Genomic DNA, 19861 nt, shown 5'->3' with positions numbered 1-19861 from the left:
GCTGCTGACAAGACACAAGTGTGTCTCTCTGTGCCCGGGACGGTCTGTGATGAATTATGTATGGGGACTGAGATGAGCTGCTGCTCTAGGGGGTAAGTCGTGTAGCCCAGGGTGTGGCGTTGAGGGGAAGATCTCCCGAGATGCTCTTGGTTTTATTTGGGACAGATGGTCTGACCCTGCTGTACAGGGAGGGGCTGTGAGGGTGGCTGCAGTACAGCTGGCATCCTGTAGTGTCTGGGAAGGAGGGCATGACTGCAAATTCACCATTGTCAGCTTGGGACAGTGCTGCTGTGGGATAGTTATCCTCCAATAAGCAGGCATGAGCACTAATGCTCCATATTTGATCCTTATTATATTATGATGTTCCATTTTACTGATAAGAATGCTCAGGGTCTAAGCGGTTAAGTTAATTTAGGGAATATCCTGCAGTTGTAAAGTAGAGAGTTGAGACTCGTAATGAGTTGAGTCCATGTAAATGCCCAATTCCCATACACATCTTTCTACTAATGTCACCTGCATTTCCTGAATTGTTCCCCTATCTGAGTCAGGACTTTTGGATATGGGCTATTGGAGCCTTGGATGAAGTGTGTGTGTGTGGGAGCAACTGTTACTCACACACTAAGCCATAGTCTGGAGAGGGGGTGGCCTCAAACTCAGGTCAGCCACATTTCAGAAATTCCAGCTGCCTGTAGTTAACCTTCAGGCTAATCTGGCCTTAGCTGCTTTGGCTTCCTGTCCAAATTAAGTCACAGATTGAAAGAGAAATGTCCCTGGATGGCAATCACCTTTGTGTGTGTGTGTGTGTGTGTGTGTGTGTGTGTGTGTGTGTGTGTGTGTGTGACTATAAGTGTCTGGGTAGGTGACTGTGTAGCTGTGGTCAGTCTTTTCCAGTAGGTTGTGATTACCTGAGCAGAGACTGTTTTATATAACTGCATCATCCACAGTTCCTGCTGTGAGGGGACCCTGAAAGTCACACATGCATTTCTGGGTCCTTTACCCTGTACTTTTATACTGTGAGGCTATAGACTGGGAGGGGACTGGGTTCTGTTGTAGGTTATACCTGAGTAGGGGTGGGAGGCTGCAGATTTACTAGGTAGATACGTACAAAATATGGCAAAGGCCATGGACTACACAGACTAGAGTGGCAATGATCTATGCCTCCACATCCGTCATTGGTGCATGTCTATGTGTGCACAACTGCCTATGAAGACACGTACTCAAAGAGCAAGTCTGTGGTCATGGAAGGGCCTTGCCTCATTGGCCCCTTTCTTGAGTATAAAGGAGCTGCACACTTCCCAACAGGGATCCCTTTCCCTAGCTGTGTGGTCACTGCCCTAAATCTGTGGGTTGAGTTTCATAATCCCAGTTGGGCTAAACACTTACTGTCTTGAATGTGAGCCCCATCTATAGTTTCATGGAGCACCCTAAATTTTTGTCACGATGCTTAGGGTGCAGAGTCTGCAGCAGGGACCACAGGAACCAAAGCTGTATTGAGTCCTCTATGCTTCACGCATGAGGACTTCATGGGGGTTCCTTCAGCCACCTACTATGTGTAGAGTGGGTGGTCTTTATTCCACTTCTTCCTGCTCCTGAGGAAGCCACCAGGGAGGGCAGGTAAATCAGTCCCAGTGCCATTTAGAGCTGGGTGGGTAGGGGTATAGATGTTGCTCTCCACTCTCAGAATCCTGCCTTAGAGATTGGGGAACACCCTAGGAAGTGTCTGCCTGACATAGCAGAGACTTTGCAGTCAAGTTTAAGTCATCATTCAAGGAGGGACTTCAGGGGTGGGTGTGGGTGTGGAGGGGCCTCCGGATCCATCTGGGAAGCTGAGTCCTTTTGACAGCTTGTTCCAAACAATAAATTCCTCTGCCACCCACGTAAGAGTTCTAGAATCTGTGAGTATCAGGAGAGCGTGCAGGACCTTGGAGATCATTTGGTGAACTTCTGTTTGCTGCTGAGTAACTGCATGCGGGAGGGAGGTGACCTTATTCAAGTCTTATGTACTTGTTCAAGGGGCTTACTAGGAGAGAGATGAGATCCAGGTATCCGGCTATGCTAAAAGATGAACTCAAGACAGAACGCTCTCCAGGAAACGGAGATGGCTGGAATCATGGGCACCTCAGTGGAAATATGGGTATGAGTTGCAGGCATTGGATAAGTCTATGTTGAGCCTCCCCAGGCTCCTTCCTTGAATCTTCCTTCATTTCTGTAGCCCTGGGCCCCAGAAGCCTTTATTGTCACCAAACAATGCCAGCAGTGCCACAGGGACCTTGGAAGATGCTGCACCAGGCCGAGTGCTCGTGGTATCTTGAAATGCTTGCGCATCATGCTGAGGTCTTGGGGCTAACAACTGGCAGTTCAGAGCAGGCCCTGGGGGCTTTCATGATCATCAGCTGTGCCTCTGACCGCTAGTCATGCTCCCTTGCCTTTGGGGTGGTAGTTGCTGTTATCATTTGCTGGACAATCCCCCTAAGCTCAAGCATTTCCACATGCTATACCTTAGTCTCCACTCTTTGTCATCTTCCTAGAGCAAGACCAGATACACTTTGCCTTGCAGGTTATAACCCCCCTGATTATCAGGAGGACACAAAGGAGAGGAACGTAAACAAGGGGGCAGAGTCACAGGTTGGAGAGCCTGGCAGACGTTACAGGCCTTGTTTCTGCTTTGTGATTTCTCCAAGGACACTCTACTAGGTGGTATCCATTGCCCCAAGCCTTGGCCACACCCAAAGATGAAGGCACATCAAATGCTTCCTCTGTCCTAAAAGAAAAAAGATGTTGAAGTAAAGGGACCCCCAATATGCCTGGGTTCAGAAAGTGTCAGAAACATTTGAGCAGAAGTCAGAGGGCAGCTCAGAGCACAGGGAAGATAGGAGAGATGCATGTAGAGAGAACATTCAGGAATTTCCTGAGTACATGGGATCGCCAGTGTGGGCTTAAGGTGCCAAAGAAGTTGGAGGGTTGGTGGCAGATAAGTCAGCCCTAGCCTGGGTCTCATTGGACAGGGCATCTCTCTGCCTCGGTGTATTGTCAGTAATGGCAATGGTGCTTACAGACTCCAGACTTGCAGTTGTCAGGATGTAGCACTGAAAAAGCATTCCTTCATCCATCACCAATGAAGGGACTCTGGCCAGCTTGAGTGTGGTGAGCATGGCTCTGACAGGTCTTGTCCTTCTCTCCCATCCCCTCTCCCTTGCTAAAAACCATCAGATTACATTCCTGAAGCTAGCCACCAAGGTCTGTTCCCTTATTTGGCCATTTCCTCCTCTTGAGGTTGACTACCAAGGTCCAGCTGTCAAAGTATTGAAGTCCAGCAATCAAAAGCCCCCTTTAGCCCACCTAATTAACATGCCCAATTAAAATTAAACACCTCATCCTAATGCAGAGTTTCCCCTTATTCCTTTATAAACCGCCATTTTCCATGTGCCACATGTCTTTCTTCTATCCAGAGGCAATCCTTTGTTCCCCTTCAGGACAGATATCCCTGTACCCTATCCTTTGTTCCTTTCCCCTTCTCCCTTGTCCTCTATCTCCTGGCTTTGTCTCTTACTCCCAGCCGTCTGTCCCTCTGGGGCAAATAAATCTCTTCTGTGCTGAGAACTTGGTCTTGGGGGTCCTGCGCCAGTACTTTTCCTTTCAGTCTCTTTTTGTATTCTATGTGGGCCAGCTCTAGGAGAGGTGCCAGAGGGGCATAGTGCCGGTGCTGTGGTCTACCCCGCAGGTGGTGTTGGGCAAGACTGAAGCTGGGAAGGTACCCAGCCGAGGCTCTGACGTCTGGTGTTTAATGGTGCTTGAGATGTATTTAGACAGGAGTCTGGTTTGACTCACTTGTGAAGGCATGTTTGTGCATCTGCATGTATGATTTATTGGATATTTGAAAGTAATTTATAACCAAGATTCTTTGCATCCTTCCCCTGGCCCCATGTCACTGCTGAAAGCTCCCAGGAAGTGCTTGTGGAGGGCAGATCCTGGGCTCACTTCAGTATTGGTGCAAATTCCCTTCTTATTCCTGCCAGAAGCATGGCTTGGACATCTTAGAGTGCAAGCTTCTAACTTCTTATTGAGTTATCAGAGTTTTTTGGGCTTACTTACGGGGCATTGGCGAGGGCTACAACAGGAGCTCAGACGACCTCAAAACAGTAAACTGGCGAGTATGTACCTCGCGTGGATGATGGCTTTCCCGCAGCTGCACAGATGGATGTCCCCATGCTTGTCTTCCCTAGCCTAGTTACTCTAGCCCCTCTCTAAAACCCCATGAGCGGTCAGGGCAGAATCTCATTCTGCTGGTTAGACTGAGTGGTTGGATGCACAAGTGAATGCCCAGTGACCATTCCTACTCCCTCACTCCCTGATGGAATGCGTATAATGCTTAGGGATGGAATCCTGTTATATCTGGCTTATTTCACATATCATAATGTTTCCCTTCGTCTTGAAGCATGTGTCAGAATATCCTATCCAGGGCTGATCAATATCCCAATGTAGAGCACATTTTGATAACCTATTGATCCATTGGGAAACACTAGTGTTGTTTCTGTCTTTTGTCTCTTGTGAACAATGCTGCTATGAACCCTGGTCTACAAATGCCTGTTGGAGTGTTTACTTTCTAATAATTTTGAATGTATGCCCACTAGTCAGATTGCTGGGTCATATAATAATTGAATATTTAATTTTTTGAGGAACTTCCATCCTGCTTTCCAGTGGCTTGCATCATTCCATACTGCCAACAAGAATGTGTGGTAGTTCTGCTTTTCTGTATTTTTATTAATACCTGATACTTCCTATTGATCATAGACATACTAGTTGTGGTACAGTGCCTCTCTGGCTCTATGGGCTTGCGTGTAAACTGTGATAAGCCCAGGATGGCTCATCCTTCCCCGCCGACTCCTTACATCCTCTGCTGGGACCTGTCCACTGCCAAGGGTGGCTCCCAGCAGTCTTCTTGCTACCCTTCTCTGATGAATGCCCATGGGTTGCATTTGACTCTTATGCATAGGCTTTCAGGAGGTTGTGAGTTCCTATGCCTAGGCTAACAGGAGGCAGGGAACAGAGTAGATAGGCACTGCTTTTCCATTGGAAAGAGCCCAACTGTTGTTTGAGGGAGGGGATGCTGGGACACTTAGCCCAAGTAATGGGCAGGAGAGGCCTTGGTGGGGTCAGGCTAGTTGTCAAGACGGTGAAAGCCATATGATGCCTGGCCCAGAGAGCTCTGTAGCCTAAGTGCTAAGATGGAGGACTTCTTACAGTGTTTAGAATTTCATTCTGAAGACAAGGAAAAGGAGAGCTAAGGAGAGGACTTCAGGAGTGAGCACAGAGCAGAAGGGAAGGAGCTAGGAGTAGGGTTCAGAGCCCTGAGCTTTTATCTTAGTCTTCCCCACCAAAACATGGGCAGTGTCTAGAGCTAGACAGTTCTGTATTGGTATGGAGCTTATTTTTTTTTTTACCTGTGGGCTTATTGCTGTTGCCTTCCACCTTGTTGTCTGCCTGTTGGCAGGAGTTTTAGAGGTTAACAAGACAAATGAGTGTAACCATTGTAAATGAAGGGAGTGTTATACTTTGCACGTAGCATCAATATTAAATATACAGGGAATATGAGGCAACAAGGGATTGATGTTTCCTTCTTCCACCTTAGTGAGGATGAGAGACATCCAGGAATAAGACAAGCAGGCCCGCATGACTCTGTTTCCGTACATATATTTTCCAGTGTGTGAATGTGAGGGGCAGCACGCCTCCTCTCTGACCTGCAACCCCAATAGTGGGACAGTTTCCGAGCCTTTCCTCAATGGACTCCTTGGAAAGGGAGCATCACTTTGTGGGGCCTCTGGATCTCTCTGTACTTGTAACAAACTGACACTTGATGTGTGTGTGTGTGTGTGTGTGTGTGTGTGTGTGTGTGTGTGTGTAATGCAACATTTTAAAGAGATGGTGCTTAAACCAAAAGATGTATGTAGAGAAAATATTTAAAAAATAATACAACACTTTTCATGTTTCTCTTCAGTGAAAGAAGGTAGTCTTCCTTTGTGTCCTGAGGCTCTCTGTGTGGGTATCTGGAACAGTTCTTATTAATAGCTACTGTTCTTTGGGTAGAATTTTCAGATGTATAATCTCATTTAGTAGTCTTGGTTGTCCTGCAAGGAATGCATTATTAATTCTATTTTTCAGAGCAGTTGACTGAGACCCAGAGAAATATCTATTTACTTGGTACTTTATAGAATCAGGGGCCTGGATGCATGTCATGTGACAAACTTTCCCTGGAGAGATGTAACACACACGTCTACTCACCCCAGATAGGGAACTGGAACCCACAACAGGCCAAAGTAAGTATACCACAAATGTCCCATTTGGTGAACCATTGCTTTTTTTTTGGGGGGGGTTACTCATAGGCTTATTGGTGAGGGGTTTCTCACAGGAGCAGAAAATGACTCAAAGACAGCTGCATCACCAAAGCTTACCCAAGCATAGGTGACAACTGACAAAGCTTGGAACCTAGAGCACAGTGCACAGCCTGGAGGCAGCGATGCCGTGGGTCTAAAGCTTTTTGGGCACCTTGTCTGCTCTCTGCTTCTTCCAGGCAACCAGTCTGGTCTCAGAGCCTTTATAGTTTTTCTCTTTATAGAATCTTCTTTGCAGCTCAGCTTACTTCCTTAGAGGGGGATGCTAAGCTTTTATTGCTTACTCTGGCAAGGAGGGGCCTGGTGAGTCTGGTCAGTTTCAGGGACTTCCTGAAGCTATTTTGAGTTGTTTACCCTTCTGCTTAAGGAACTTTGTGCAGGATGGAATGTTTTAATCTTCAGGAAAAATTTTCACGGTAGTGTGAGACCACATAGCTGTGCAACTCGTGGAAAGACACACACCCTTTCTGACGTCTGGTTCTGCTTGGACTTCTTCTAAATCTTGTGGTTAGATAGAGAGTCCATTTGAGACCTGATTCCACTAGGTGTCCTGACAGATATAGGAACATGTTTCACCTCTAATGTGCCATCCTGTTATTTTTTTCATGGAAATGCATCAGTGGGAGCAAAATTGTCTCTGAACCACATAGAAAGAGAAAGGAAAAGATCTGGCCTCTTTTCAGCAACCTTTCAACCTTGGTCACCTTCAGCCCACATAGTTCTGTTCTGGAGAGTCACTGCTGGAAACACCAGGCTGTGTGTCTAGAGCCTTGGCTGCAGGTGGCACAAAGTCACCAGGCGTTCATGTAGAAGGTGTATGGAACTCCCTGCTCCTCTCTGCAACAGCAGGCAGGTGTTTGCTAGGTGGAGCTGTGCCCCTTCTAGAGGGGGCTTTCGACAGTGGGACAGGAGTCTGGCACTGGTTTGGCTGTGGTAATTCTGTGGAATCTGTAGTCTATAAAACAAAAATCAAGCCTGTCCTCCCTTACCAAAGAATCATTTAATGTACAGGATTTGGAAAATGTATTAAAACGTAAAAGTTATAGGGTTGAACTTCTAGCCATTCTGCCAGGGTTTTGACACTGTCCCTGGACACCAGCTACCCCAACGACTTCCTGTTGACTTTCAGTAGACTCACTGAACTCACTGAATTTAGGTGTGTTGTCACTAGGTGGTGGTGAAATGGAGGGCCCTCTTTCCTCCGTGCCACGGAAGACATGGAGGAGTATTTTACTGTTATTGTGGTTTTTTTCTGAGTGATTGCAGCCTGAGATTTAGCTGCATCTGTGAGTTTCCAACCCTTCATGCCTGCTGATACCAAGGATGAAGTGGCATTGTGATTAGTGTCAAGGGGGGAAACGTTAACCTTGATCAGGCTTTCCTCCATGGGACTCCTTTTGGGGTTCCTTCTCCTCTGTCATCTTCTTGGCTTGCTATGCGGCAAAGGGTACAGAGAAGAAGAGGTTTCTGTGCTGGGTCTGAAAAGGTGTGGTTGCTGTTGGCATGGCCACCTTCTGGTTGGTGTGGCTTTGGGAATGCTCAGCTTCTCCACCGGCCTCCCCTCCTGCCTCTGGTGGGTCAGCAAAGGAAGGTGCTTTATTTATGGCAGCACTGATCTGCTGAGTTGGGGAGATGCTGCAGATGCCCTTGCTCCTTGTTGTCCCTTCATTATGGAGCAGATGTGATGGCTGTGGGCACGGGACTGTCCTCTGTATCTCAACTCTTCTGGAAAACCAAGGAAGAGTTGGGATGCTGCTATATTGGGTTCAGGCAGTTTGGGTGCGCAGCTCCAAGGCTGACACGCTCAAGGGAGGTTTTCATTTCAACTTCTCCTCCCAGCTTGAGGGGCAATGTCAGGTTTCTATCTGCACATTGAAGAAAATTGTTCCACACTTACTTTCTGAGTGTCAGACAGGTAAAGATAGTCATGGCTTTGTTGTCTATTGGAGCTGAGAATCCTGATGCTTTGGTAGTTTTTTTTTTTTTTCTAGGCAGTGGTTATGTTAAGATGGGAAAAGCGACCCATCTATCACATCCAGACCCCTTATTGGTTGCTCCCTTCTCCCTCTTAGAACCAAGTGCTTTCTTATCCCTTTCCCACTTCACATCTCAGTCTTCAGTGTGCCCTTCTCTGAGTGCCCAGGAGTACTGTCCAACGTGGTCGTCTCCAGACTTGTGTTAGGTGGAAATTAACTGAAATGAAATAGAACTTAAAATGTACTTCCTCAGTTGTACCAGAGACATTTCATGTGCTCCACAGACACATTTGACTGGTAGCCACCATATTGGGTAGTTCAAAATGACATTCCATTTTCACTACTTTAAATGTTAGAATTGGGCCTGGGAATGGTGGCTCATGCCTGTAATCCCAGCAGATTGGGCTATACAGTGAGTTCCAGGCTCAGCCAGGACCATAGAGTGAGACTCTGTCTCAGAAAACAGAAAACAAAACCCCAAACCCAAACAATGGCAACAAAGCTGTACTGCATAGCATGTTGCTGTAAGATGACATGTCTCGAGCTGCTGTGGCCATTTTAGGAAGAAAAGTACTTGATACAGGAATTGAAGGATTCGAAGTGAGCCTGAAGGACTGGGGGTTGGGGGAGACAGCCTTAGAATGGACTCACCGGAGTGACACCCAAGTAACACTGTGGAGCAGGTCAAGGGAACTGCATTTGGTTAGGAAGCTGGGCAGTTACAGCCCCCGTGCCCCGCGAGGTTAGGAGGCTGTTGGCAGGACCCCGGAGCTCTGTACCCGTGAGCAGATCCCTCCTCACCAGCTCTGCTTTCCCTTTGGGTCTGGGTTGTTCAGTCTCCAAGCCACATTAGGAATTCTGGCTTCAGGGAGACCAAGCCTTGTCACAGCCCTAGGCCTCTGTACTCCAGGAAGGCAGTAGAAAAAGGTTGGAAGAGCAGCCAAGATAGCCTCTGCCTGTCACTGTGCCGCAGGGTGACCCTGAAGACACACTGGATTCATCCGTGGATAAGCCCCTCTGAGCTGGCGATGGACAGAATCTTGGCTGAGTCAAGATCAGGAGACAGGGTGCTCTCACTTTCTAGTCACCAGGTTTACACTGGTTCAAGCCAGTGCAGCTCCTGTTTAAGGATGGCTCCTGTGCTTTTAGGGGAACATGGGGCCCTTGTCACCGTGGGGGACTGACATTTGTAAAATTTGGATAGATGGCTGCAAAGGTCTTGGGTGACTTCTGACACAAAAAGAAGGTCTTAGCTGTGTCCTCAGAGACTCGTGAGTGACCAAGACTCCAGTAGGACATCAGTTTGTAGCCTTTTCCTTCCTGGGTGAACTGCCTTCTGATCTAGAAGTCACTAAGGTGTTCTTCAGGAGTCACCAGCTCTGTTTTCAGCAGAAGGCACATGACCACTAAAGGAGACAATGTTGTTGAAGCTCATATCTTTTCCATGTTGGTGGCTCATTGGGGATCCCTTTTTGTTGCCCAGGGATCTGGGCATCTTTATTCAAGGGTGGCATGGAGGAGGGATGGGAATGCTGAAAGCTCCTGCTTGGGTTTTGCTTCCTTGGATTAGAGCTTTTATGGCAGAATTGGGTCAAGCCAGGTCTGGAGTATGGAAAGGAACCACTAGACCAAGATTAGAAGGAAGAACATTCTAAGTGCATGCAAATGCACTGTGGCAGACAAGAGCTGGGCACGTCTGAGGGACGAAAGGAGGTCAGTCTGTAGTAAGCTCAGGGACATTGGCCTGGGCCAGCATGCACAGGCTTCAAGAAACACAACAGAGAGTTTGGGTTGGAAAATGATTGAAGCAGGAGCCTGACAGGGCCTGATTTAGCATTTGTGTTTCCTGAGAGATCATTGTGACTAGTTATGAGTGAGGCTTGGGTTAGAGATGGGGAAGCCAGGAGTGAGAGAAATGTGAGGGATTCCTGCAGCATTTCTGGGCAGGAGATGGATGATGACCTGGACTGGAGTGGGGGCATAGGACGGTGGTGTGGACTAGAGTGGGGGCGTAGGACGGTGGTGTGGACTGGAGTGGGGGCATAGGACGGTGGTGTGGACTAGAGTGGGGGTGTAGGATGGTGGTTGGACTGGAGTGGGGGCGTGGGACGGTGGTGTGGACTAGAGTGGGGGTGTAGGACGGTGGTGTGGACTAGAGTGGGGGCGTAGGACGGTGGTGTGGACTGGAGTGGGGGCATAGGATGGTGGTGTGGACTGGAGTGGAGGCATAGGACGGTGGTGTGGACTGGAGTGGGGGCGTGGGACGGTGGTGTGGACTGGAGTGGGGGCATAGGACGGTGGTGTGGACTGGAGTGGGGGCATAGGACGGTGGTGTGGACTGGAGTGGGGGCATAGGACGGTGGCCTGGACTGGAGTGGGGGCATAGGACGGTGGCCTGGACTGGAGTGGGGGCATAGGACGGTGGTGTGGACTGGAGTGGGGGGTGTAGGACGGTGGTGTGGACTGGAGTGGGGGCGTAGGACGGTGGTGTGGACTGGAGTGGAGGCATAGGACGGTGGCCTGGACTGGAGTGGGGGCAGGGGACGGTGGTGTGGACTGGAGTGGGGGCGTGGGAAGTAGAGACCATTGGTCACTTCTCTTTCCTCAGAGCTCCTCCCCATCCATGGAGCAAATGGAAGGACTCAGTGCTCAAGGTGGAGATGGACAGACTCCATCACGTAACCTGTCATGTTTGCCTGTGGTCTATCTCCGTGTCAGTTAGCTTCCTGTCACTGTGAAACTACCGGAGGCCACAGCCGAGAGGGAGGATCTGCTTACTTTGACTCACGGGGTTAGAAGAGCCAGTCCATGGCCCGTTGGCTCAGGTCTGTGGGAGGGACTGCATCACGGTCAGGGAGTAGGGCTGGCACAGACCTTTTACCTCATGGTGGCTGGGGAGGAAAAGGACAGGAAGGGGTGGGTTATTACATTCCCTCAAGGACATATCCCCAGCGAGTCAAGTCCCTTTTATCAGATCCCACCTCTTGAAGGTTTTCCACCTTCATGTAATGAAGATGAAGCATTTGTTATAGTCACTAACAATAGATATTGAGCATCTTCTGGGGTGAGGAATGAATTTTTTTTAAAAAAAAAATAGCTCACTGTTTCACCCCTCAACATATTTCCGACTGGGAGGAAGTGAGGAAGCATGTGTCCATTCCCTGACTGTGACGTCTCTCTGGGCCCTTGCAGGTGGTATGAGGCTAAGGGGTCTGTGCTGGGGTCTTGCTATGTCCTTGTCCTTCTGAGAAGAGGCAGCACCTGCATGTAGTAGGCATGGATGCTGCTCTTTTCAAGGGAGCCCAGTCACTAGACAGTAATAATTTTTCTTATATCTGGAAGAGGTTGATGCTGTAGAGCTCTTACCTGTTTCCATGTGGTCTAGTCTGCCGAGATGCTATTCTGGGATTTTCTTGGGCACCAGAGTATCAGTGGGTATAGCCCAGTAAGGCTGGAGCCAGATCAGACTTAGCTGGTGGCATTGGTTCAGCTGGCAGCCAGGAAGAAAAGCTTTGAATCAGCCTTATAATTTGAAAATTGGTCTTTGTATTGGGTGGTGATTCTGTGCTAACAAAAACCATCAGAGAAACAATGTGGGCTGCCCTACCTTCATGGTATTACTCTGAATTCAGAATCCTTGCTACATATATGGAAGGTCCCCACTCCTGGGTGGTTGTACCTCTCATTGTCAGTGTCCTTGAGACACTCCTAGAACCTCAGGTCTGGATGGGAAAGTGTCTTGGAGAGGCCAAGGTCACAGTGACCTTAAAGTGGAGCACTCATGGAGACTGACCTTTAGAATACACTTCTTCCTTTCCTGCATGTGGCCACTTATGATGGGAGTGTCTTTCATCACTCAAAGGCTATAGCAGGATTCTAGGATAGCTGTATTCTTGACCTATTGTTGACATCCCAACCCCCTTGAACTCTCAGGCCTCTGCTTTCTCCACGTGCTTTCTCCAGATGTATGTTCCAGAGGTATCCTGGTGTTCTGGAAATGGGTCTCAATATAAATAAAGAACCCTATGGAGTGTGAGGGTGCCCAGGAGTCCATTCAAGAGGCTTGGGCATTGGTGGGTCCCCTGGCTTTCTCAGGAAGATCCCGCCTCTTGCTCAAGGTGCCCAGGACCTCTTGCTGGTTTTTACATGAGTGCTTCCCACCTTCTTCTTAAGGGTCATCCCAAAGCCCTCACATTGCTTGGTTTGGGAAATGAGGCAACTGATAGGAGAGCAACGAGGGTGATCGACTTAGGGGCTATGGTGATGCATGAACATGAGTAGGGAATTGGGGTGCGCAAGGCTGGCAGTAGGGGAACATGGCTGCTTTTATAGATGTAGGGGAAGATAAATCCAGGAGCTAAAATAGCACCCACTAAATTTTGCCAATGCCAAATAGAGTCTACAAAGTCAAAATTGCATGCCATAGACAGAACAAAGCAGGAGGGAATGAAGTTACGGCCCAGTTTGGCAAACCAAGATGGGGCACAGGGCCATTTTGGAACTGGTCACACCAGTGTAAGAAAAAGAAGCAGGGATATTTTCCACTCTCAGTCACCAGGGAGGTGCCCTGAGAAGCCACCACAGGTGTTAGTGTTGGAGATGCTGTTCATTAAATATAGATATTCACCACTTTCTCCTCAGCCCAGAAAGTACAGGAGGAGGTGTGTTTGTGTCCCCGTGCTTGTGTGCACACACGTGTGCGTGTGTATGGAGTGTTGAAAGATCTGAGGAGGGAGGAGTATAGTGAGGCAGTTCACCACGAGTTCTGAGTGCAGCAGAATCTTCCACTGCCTCATGTTGTGACCTTTAATGAGTCATGCGCTCCTTTGTTTTCTTGTGTGTTGAATGAAGACAGTTAAGTTGCTGCTTAGGAGGGCAGCTCTGCTTCAGCTGCCTCGACTAATCCAAACCCATGCTCTCAGCTTTCTGCTCTGGGGTCTTAATACGAAACCCCAAGTTCCCAGCCTTCATGGGGGCCTTCCTTACTTTATACTCGTTATCTATATATTGAGAACAGGGCAGGAAATGACAAGCTGTGACAGAGGAGGCTCTTCAGTCTGGGAAACATCTATTCTCCACACGCCTGATATCCTGGTAAATATACTGTGCCCCTGGGGTGGAGCAGCTGCCTGGAGCCACTGGGCAGAGGAAGGGAAGAGAGTAAAGGGATTGTGTGGTGAGATGAGTATGCCAGGGAAGGGGTACAATGGAGATACTTTACCAGGATCTGTGGGATAAAGCTAAAGTCTAATGCCACCGATATCAGACAACAGCTGTGCAGGTGGCTGATGACAGCTGGTACCAAAGAAGGCCTGATGTGCTTGCCTTGATATCCAGTGGGTGATAAGTAGATAGCATCTGTTCCTTTCTCACTCCTTATCCTCTGTCCACAGTAGGCAACGATAATCTATTATGATAAGCTTTCCCTCTTGTGCCCAGAAAAGTCTCCGAATCCTTCCATCAGCATTGTGGAATCTGATGTCAATCATTTGGCTTACAGCTGAAATTTATCGCCAGTGACTGTTGTTATGGGGAAGACTTCGGAACCCAGCAAGTGTGTTGCGCACTGTGCAAGCGTGTTGGTTGGTCTCTTTTGATTGCATGAGACAGATAGCTGACTCACCTTAACTGAGCAACAGCTAAGTTACTGCAGTAACTTAATCATCGCAGTGGTAGGAGAAAGGGGCTTGGGAAGGCCCTACCACCAAGGTCCCAATACCTCCCAATAGTGCCTCCCTGGGACCACATTGGGGTGGTCTTGGAGGGGAGCATTCAGTATCCAGATCACTTCACTGGAGGTGAACTTGCTTTAGCCTAACCCCCCCCCCACTGCACGTTTATTTCTGCTGTTGGGGCTTGAGTCGGAGCCGAGACTCTCACACTCTTCAGGGTACTGTGCATTTGCGTCATCAGCTCCTGTGTTGGAATACCTGCTCATCCCTTACTTCTCCTTCTTCCTAGTTCCTGTATCCTACCCTCCTGTTCTCCTTTCCCTTCCTTCAGTAACCATTTCATCTAAAACCATTGATAAAGAAGTACTTTAGGGCCCGTATGTTGCATTCATCACACCTTCCCCTGTACTTTTTCTCACTATCTCAGTGCTATGAAAGCAATCTCACCTCTTACCCACCTAAGTCAAGTCAGTGAGACCGGAGAGGAGAGCGACATGTCCAAGGTCATCCAGCTGAACTAGGTCAGCAAGGCCTAGAATAGATTTCCTGGCATACATATTAGTGTTCTTGTATGTTACCTCCCAAGTTCCTGCAACAGCTTGAAAAAAAATAAAAAGATTTTTTTTTTTTTTTCAAAAATTGTGTCTGGAATCCAAAGTGTGTCCCCAGTGCACCTATTTTCACCACAGTAACTGTTGTCTTTTCTCTCTTCACAGGTTCCAACTATGGGAGCCCACGCCCAGCTCATGCCAACATGAATGCCAATGCAGCAGCAGGGCTCGCCCCCGAGCACATCCCTACTCCAGGGGCAGCGCTGTCCTGGCAGGCAGCCATTGATGCCGCCCGGCAGGCCAAGCTCATGGGCAGTGCTGGCAACGCAACTATCTCTACCGTCAGTTCCACACAGCGGAAGCGGCAGCAGTATGGGAAACCCAAGAAACAGGGTGGTACGACTGCCACACGGCCACCTCGTGCTCTGCTCTGCCTGACTCTGAAGAACCCCATCCGGAGGGCGTGCATAAGCATCGTTGAATGGAAATATCCTTTATGCTGGGGGCTGGCCAAGGTGTTCCTTGGACCTGCACCTAGGGGCTGGCCGGCCCTCTGGGGATACCAGGCGTAGACCTGTGCTGGTGATGAAAGTTAGAATTCTAGACCTTCCCACTAGGTTCCATGAGTCACTATCTCAGAGGACAAGGCCCCAGAATTTACTAGTATTACAAACATCCCTAAACAAAAAAATTCAAAACCTCAGTTCTTCTAAAATCTAAAACTTTTATAGTATCAGCACGAATGGGGAGTTGTCCGTTTGATCCATGTGACAGGTTGCAGTCAAAAAGCAGGCACAAAAAATTGTGTTGTCTGTATGTATAAGGTGTATGTATATAGAACATAAATGAATTTCAAGTTCAGACTTGGGTCCCATCCCTAAGATTTCTCATTATGAATCTGAGCAGATTCCAAAAATCCAAACAAATCTTAAGTATGAAACACTTCCAGTCCCAAGTATTTGAGAGAAGGGATACTCGACTGTAGATGAATTTCTAAATAATCTACATTTTTATCTATATCATATCTATATCCTCTCTTGACTTTTCTTTTCAGAGTAGATTCAATAATCTACCCTCTTTTCTATCATTTCTATACTTGACCTGTCCCATGTAACCTTAGAGAGACCCTGTGTATAATCAAGGTGGAATATGAACTTGTATCCAAGCTACCTGCTTATGTAGCTATCCGTTGTTGTTGAATGCTGCTCCATAACTTTCTTTCCTGTAGCGTGGTGTTGTGGTAGCTCACAACCTGACCTCTTTCTAGTGTGAATGGGCCAGGAGATGCATGAGAACATAGTGGTCGGTGCTCTAGCTCTTGGCTTTGGGCTTGGCAGCAGGGGTTCTCAGCCTGGGCTATGCATTGGCAGCACCTGGGAAGGTTTATCAAATTCTAGATGCCACAGGTTCCACTAGTCCCCAGACATTCTGCAGAGTGCTCCAGGCAAGGCTATGGTACAGCCAAAGTTGAAAGCATCATCTATAGTAATATGTATCTACTTCAAACACACAGGCAGGAGTAGAGGGACGTTTAGAAAATATGTCTTTAAAAGGCTGGGCTGTCACCATGGACACAAGTCTTAATGTCTGAGCACTAAGTTACACTGGAAAATACCTCAAAGCTCAGCCCTGATTACCACCAGGGGTGGAATAAGCAACATGGAACTCTCCAGGTCACATGACTAGGAATAGACAGTATTAAAACCCTGAGACTTAGTGCTGGGTATTTTTTTAAAACTCAGATTCAAATTTGAGTTTAAAAAGTTAAATTCAAAATTTTTTTTAACTCAATTTTTTTTCCAGCTGGATGGAATGTTCAGTTTCATTTGTGAGTTTCTAGGGAAAGAGTTAAAGACCTTTGGTAGTGATTGAAAGGTAAAAGAAGATGACCCAGGGTGAAAATAAGATTCTGTGGAGCAAACAGAACTCCTCCTCGGAATATTTGAATTCCTTTTCCAAAAGTAACTGTAACAGGATGCAGTTCTGAGCGAGGGCTGCTCCCAAATTGTCCAGTCTGCTAAGCCACATATAGTCTATGAATGGGTGAGAAGCTGGACTTGGTCAGCCCATCAGGCTGCCTTCAGAGCCACGGAGCAAGAGAACTGAGACCCTGTAGATAACCACTATGAAAGGGAGAACAGGGAGACCCTGAGATTCAAGAAACTTCCCCTAATTCATAGAGCAGGTGGTGACACAGTTTGTTTTCAATCCAGATTCTCCACATTCAAAATGCATACTCTTCCCAAACTCCCAGTACTACAGTACTAAATAGTGTGGCCAAGGACTAGGCAAGACTGGATAGTAACTAAGTGATACTAGGTAGTTACTAGGTGGGACCAGATAGTGATTTATCAGGTCAGACTAGATAGTTGCTTGGTGGGACTAGATAGTAACTAGGTGGGAATACGTAGTTACTAGGTAGAAATGGTTACTAGATGGAAGCAGTTACTGGGTGGGAATTGATAGCAATCGACTTGATACTCAGGAAAGTGCATTCCATTGTAGGTCTACAGGGGACCTGAGTCTGCAGCCCTTACTGGATGATTAGTGTAGCTGACCCTCCCGTGAGAAGGTGCTTTCCCACCTGGGGAGAGGGAGAGAATGCGGCACGTGGTATTAGCTATGTGAAAGTTCCAGACTGCCTAGAACAGATATGGAGCGAGCCTCATGTGCTCAACAGCTCTTGACAAGGTGGGGTCTGGTGCTGTCATCAGATGGGCAGTTTAAACAATGGTTCTTGGAGGGTGGTACAAGTGCATCAGGCCTTCTGGGTGCTCCTCTGCATCTCAGCTGCAGCTCTCCCCATCTGCCTGTTTGTCTTCTTGACATATAGTATCCTCCAGCGTCAGCCTGGAGCTTTAGTGTGTGGGAATGGGTAGGTTGCTTGTGTGTATGTGTGCGTGTAGCAGGGCATGTAGGGGCAGCACTTGAGACACTTCAAGCTTGGCTCCCTGACCTGTAGAGGCAGTGGGGACATCTGGCGAGTGGATATTCATGGGGCCTGGCTCAGCTACCTTCCGGTCCCCTTCCTGCTAGGGCACCAGACAATGAGAATGGAACCTTGCAGCCTAGGCTGTCACTGCCCCGGGGAGTCTGGGGCATGGTAAGGAAGAGGGGATGAAGCAGGAGGGCTAGGAGAGCTAGCTTTCTGAAATGCCCTCAGGGCCACCTCAGGCAGATCAGCACAAAGTGGTCTCCAAACTGACTCAGCAACCTACTTTCTGGGTCTGGGTCCTGTTCTGGCTGCTAACTTGATGACGCCAGGCACACCACAACCTTTGTAAGCTTCAGTGTCCTCCATTAGCACTAGAGATTGCTGGCTCCTTCCAGGTGTTTGGCGCCTGGGGGTGGGGCAGTCATCACAGAGCTTGACACGAAGGCTCTGGAGAAATGCTAGATCCTGTCCTTGCTGTCACCTCCCTGACACTAGCTCCTGACTCTATTGCTGTTGAATCCTGGCCATCTCAGGGTAGCAGGTCGTAAAGGGTGAACCTATTTCTATGACTGGACTCTGAGGCTGGCCTTGCTCCTTGCCTTCTGGGGGATCTTGGGCAGGTGTGATGATGGTCATGTCTGTAAAGGAGAGATTGGTCAGGCCCTCCTCACAGGTTATCTTGTGATACCAAGACACGTGTGGATAAAGGCACATCTTACAAGGCATCCTCAGCTCTGCCATGCAGCTGCTGGGGATCTGTCATGAAAGCAGTCATCCCCCTGCGTGCAGAACTCTGTGCCCTTGCCTAGCAAGCTTGTGAATCCAAGCTTGAATGCTTGAGGAGAGCACTGGACATGGCGGCAGAAATCTGGTTCCAGTGTTGTATGACCACTCACCTGTGACATAGTTCTTAGCTTTTCTGGGCCTCAGAGGTTTGGAACAGGTAATCTCCAGGGCCTCTTCTTGGTTCAAAGTTTGATATTTCTGTAAGAGTTTAGTTGGTTCCTCTACCCTGCAGTTTTCATCCATTCCCTTCCTCTCGTTAGGGTCTGTGCCCGTTAGTTTTTGGTCGACTTGGCACAAGTCCAGGTCATCTGGGAAAAGGGAACTGCAACTAAGAAAATACTTCCATCAGATTGGCCTGTAGGCAAGTTTATGAAGCATTTTCCTGATTAATTATTGATGTAGGAGGGCGCAGCTCACGGTGGGCAGTGCCACCCCTGGGCAGGTGGTCCTAGATTGTATAAGAAAGCTGGTGGAGCAAGCCACAAGGAACAAGCCAGTAATCAGCATCCTCTGTGTTCTCTGCTTCAGTTCCTGCCTCTGGGTTCCTGGCTTGAGTTCCTGCCCTGACTTCCCTTCGTGATAGACCACAGGCTATAAGTTGTATTATACCCTTTCCTCCCCAAGTTGTTTTTGGTCATAGAATTTTGTCATTGCAATAGGAAGCTACTTAGAAGAGGCTCTGTGAAAGAGGCTAGGAACACAACACAACACAATTTGTTGTGGGGACACAAATTGGGACTTCCTGTAAAGACTCCCTTTCTTGCTTCCAGTGGTGGGTGTGGCATGGTCTCAGTAGAAGAGTGCTATCACTTTAGCTTACTGCTCACTGTGTCCTGCCCTGGTGTTTGCATGAGAACATCAGACTATGCTGTTATTAGTGAGTGGGCCCTGGGTTGATGCTCTATAGCCCAGGCCATCACTACTTGCGGTAAGAGGACCAGTTAGTTGAGCCTTGTACACTAAAGCCAGTGTGCCCCATGTCCTGTGTGGAGCTAAGCAGGCAAGGGGAGACAGTCCCTACCTCTGACCCACAGTGCACATACTGCCTGGCTTGGGGAGTTCTAAGTCCAAGGGACGTAGAACACTTTCAACTCTTCTTCCAAAAACTGAAAAGCAAAATCTGTCAGTTTCCATGGAGGGCCGTTTTGTTTAAAACCCCACCCCACTGCTCTCCCTTACCATGTGTGCTTGGGTCCATCGGTGACAGTTCATGAACGAACTGTCATGGAATTGGGGCCCTATGGGGAATCTTTCCTGGGGCAGAAAGGGCACTTTACCCTAAGCCCACATGAAGAAAATGAAATCAAATGTAATCTAAATAAATAAAAGAGGGGAAGAAGTATTTAGAAATCTGTGTTTACTCTGGCACGCGACTGGCCTCCACTGCTCTTGACATATTAGGAAAAAATTTTGGCTGGGGTCCACTAGAAGCACTTAAAAGGCATATGTTTCTCTTCAGAATACAAGGGGCTTGGAATGCATTGTTTAAACAGAATTCTTACGAATCTTTGATTCATTAAAAAAAAATACATAGATATATGTTTGTTTCACT

General features: G+C 48.0%; 1 protein-coding gene across 45 annotated transcripts in view; it reads left to right on the top strand.

The window, feature by feature from the left end:
* Window positions 1-19861, top strand: part of Cacna1c (calcium voltage-gated channel subunit alpha1 C) — a 658960-nt gene that overhangs the window by 140619 nt on the left and 498480 nt on the right. For 44 of the 45 annotated variants that reach the window (XM_076567723.1, XM_076567725.1, XM_076567727.1 and 41 more), the window contains exon 2: window positions 14754-15076. In XM_076567723.1, the coding sequence (XP_076423838.1) occupies window positions 14754-15076 (323 nt within the window). Of the gene's footprint in view, window positions 1-6067; window positions 6315-14753; window positions 15077-19861 lie in introns of those variants that run through there. The other variant, XM_076567750.1, reaches the window with a different exon arrangement.

This window comes from Peromyscus maniculatus, chromosome 3 (assembly GCF_049852395.1).
Source record: "Peromyscus maniculatus bairdii isolate BWxNUB_F1_BW_parent chromosome 3, HU_Pman_BW_mat_3.1, whole genome shotgun sequence".
NCBI lineage: Eukaryota > Metazoa > Chordata > Mammalia > Rodentia > Cricetidae > Peromyscus > Peromyscus maniculatus.
This window is presented reverse-complemented; position numbering and strand designations above follow the sequence as displayed.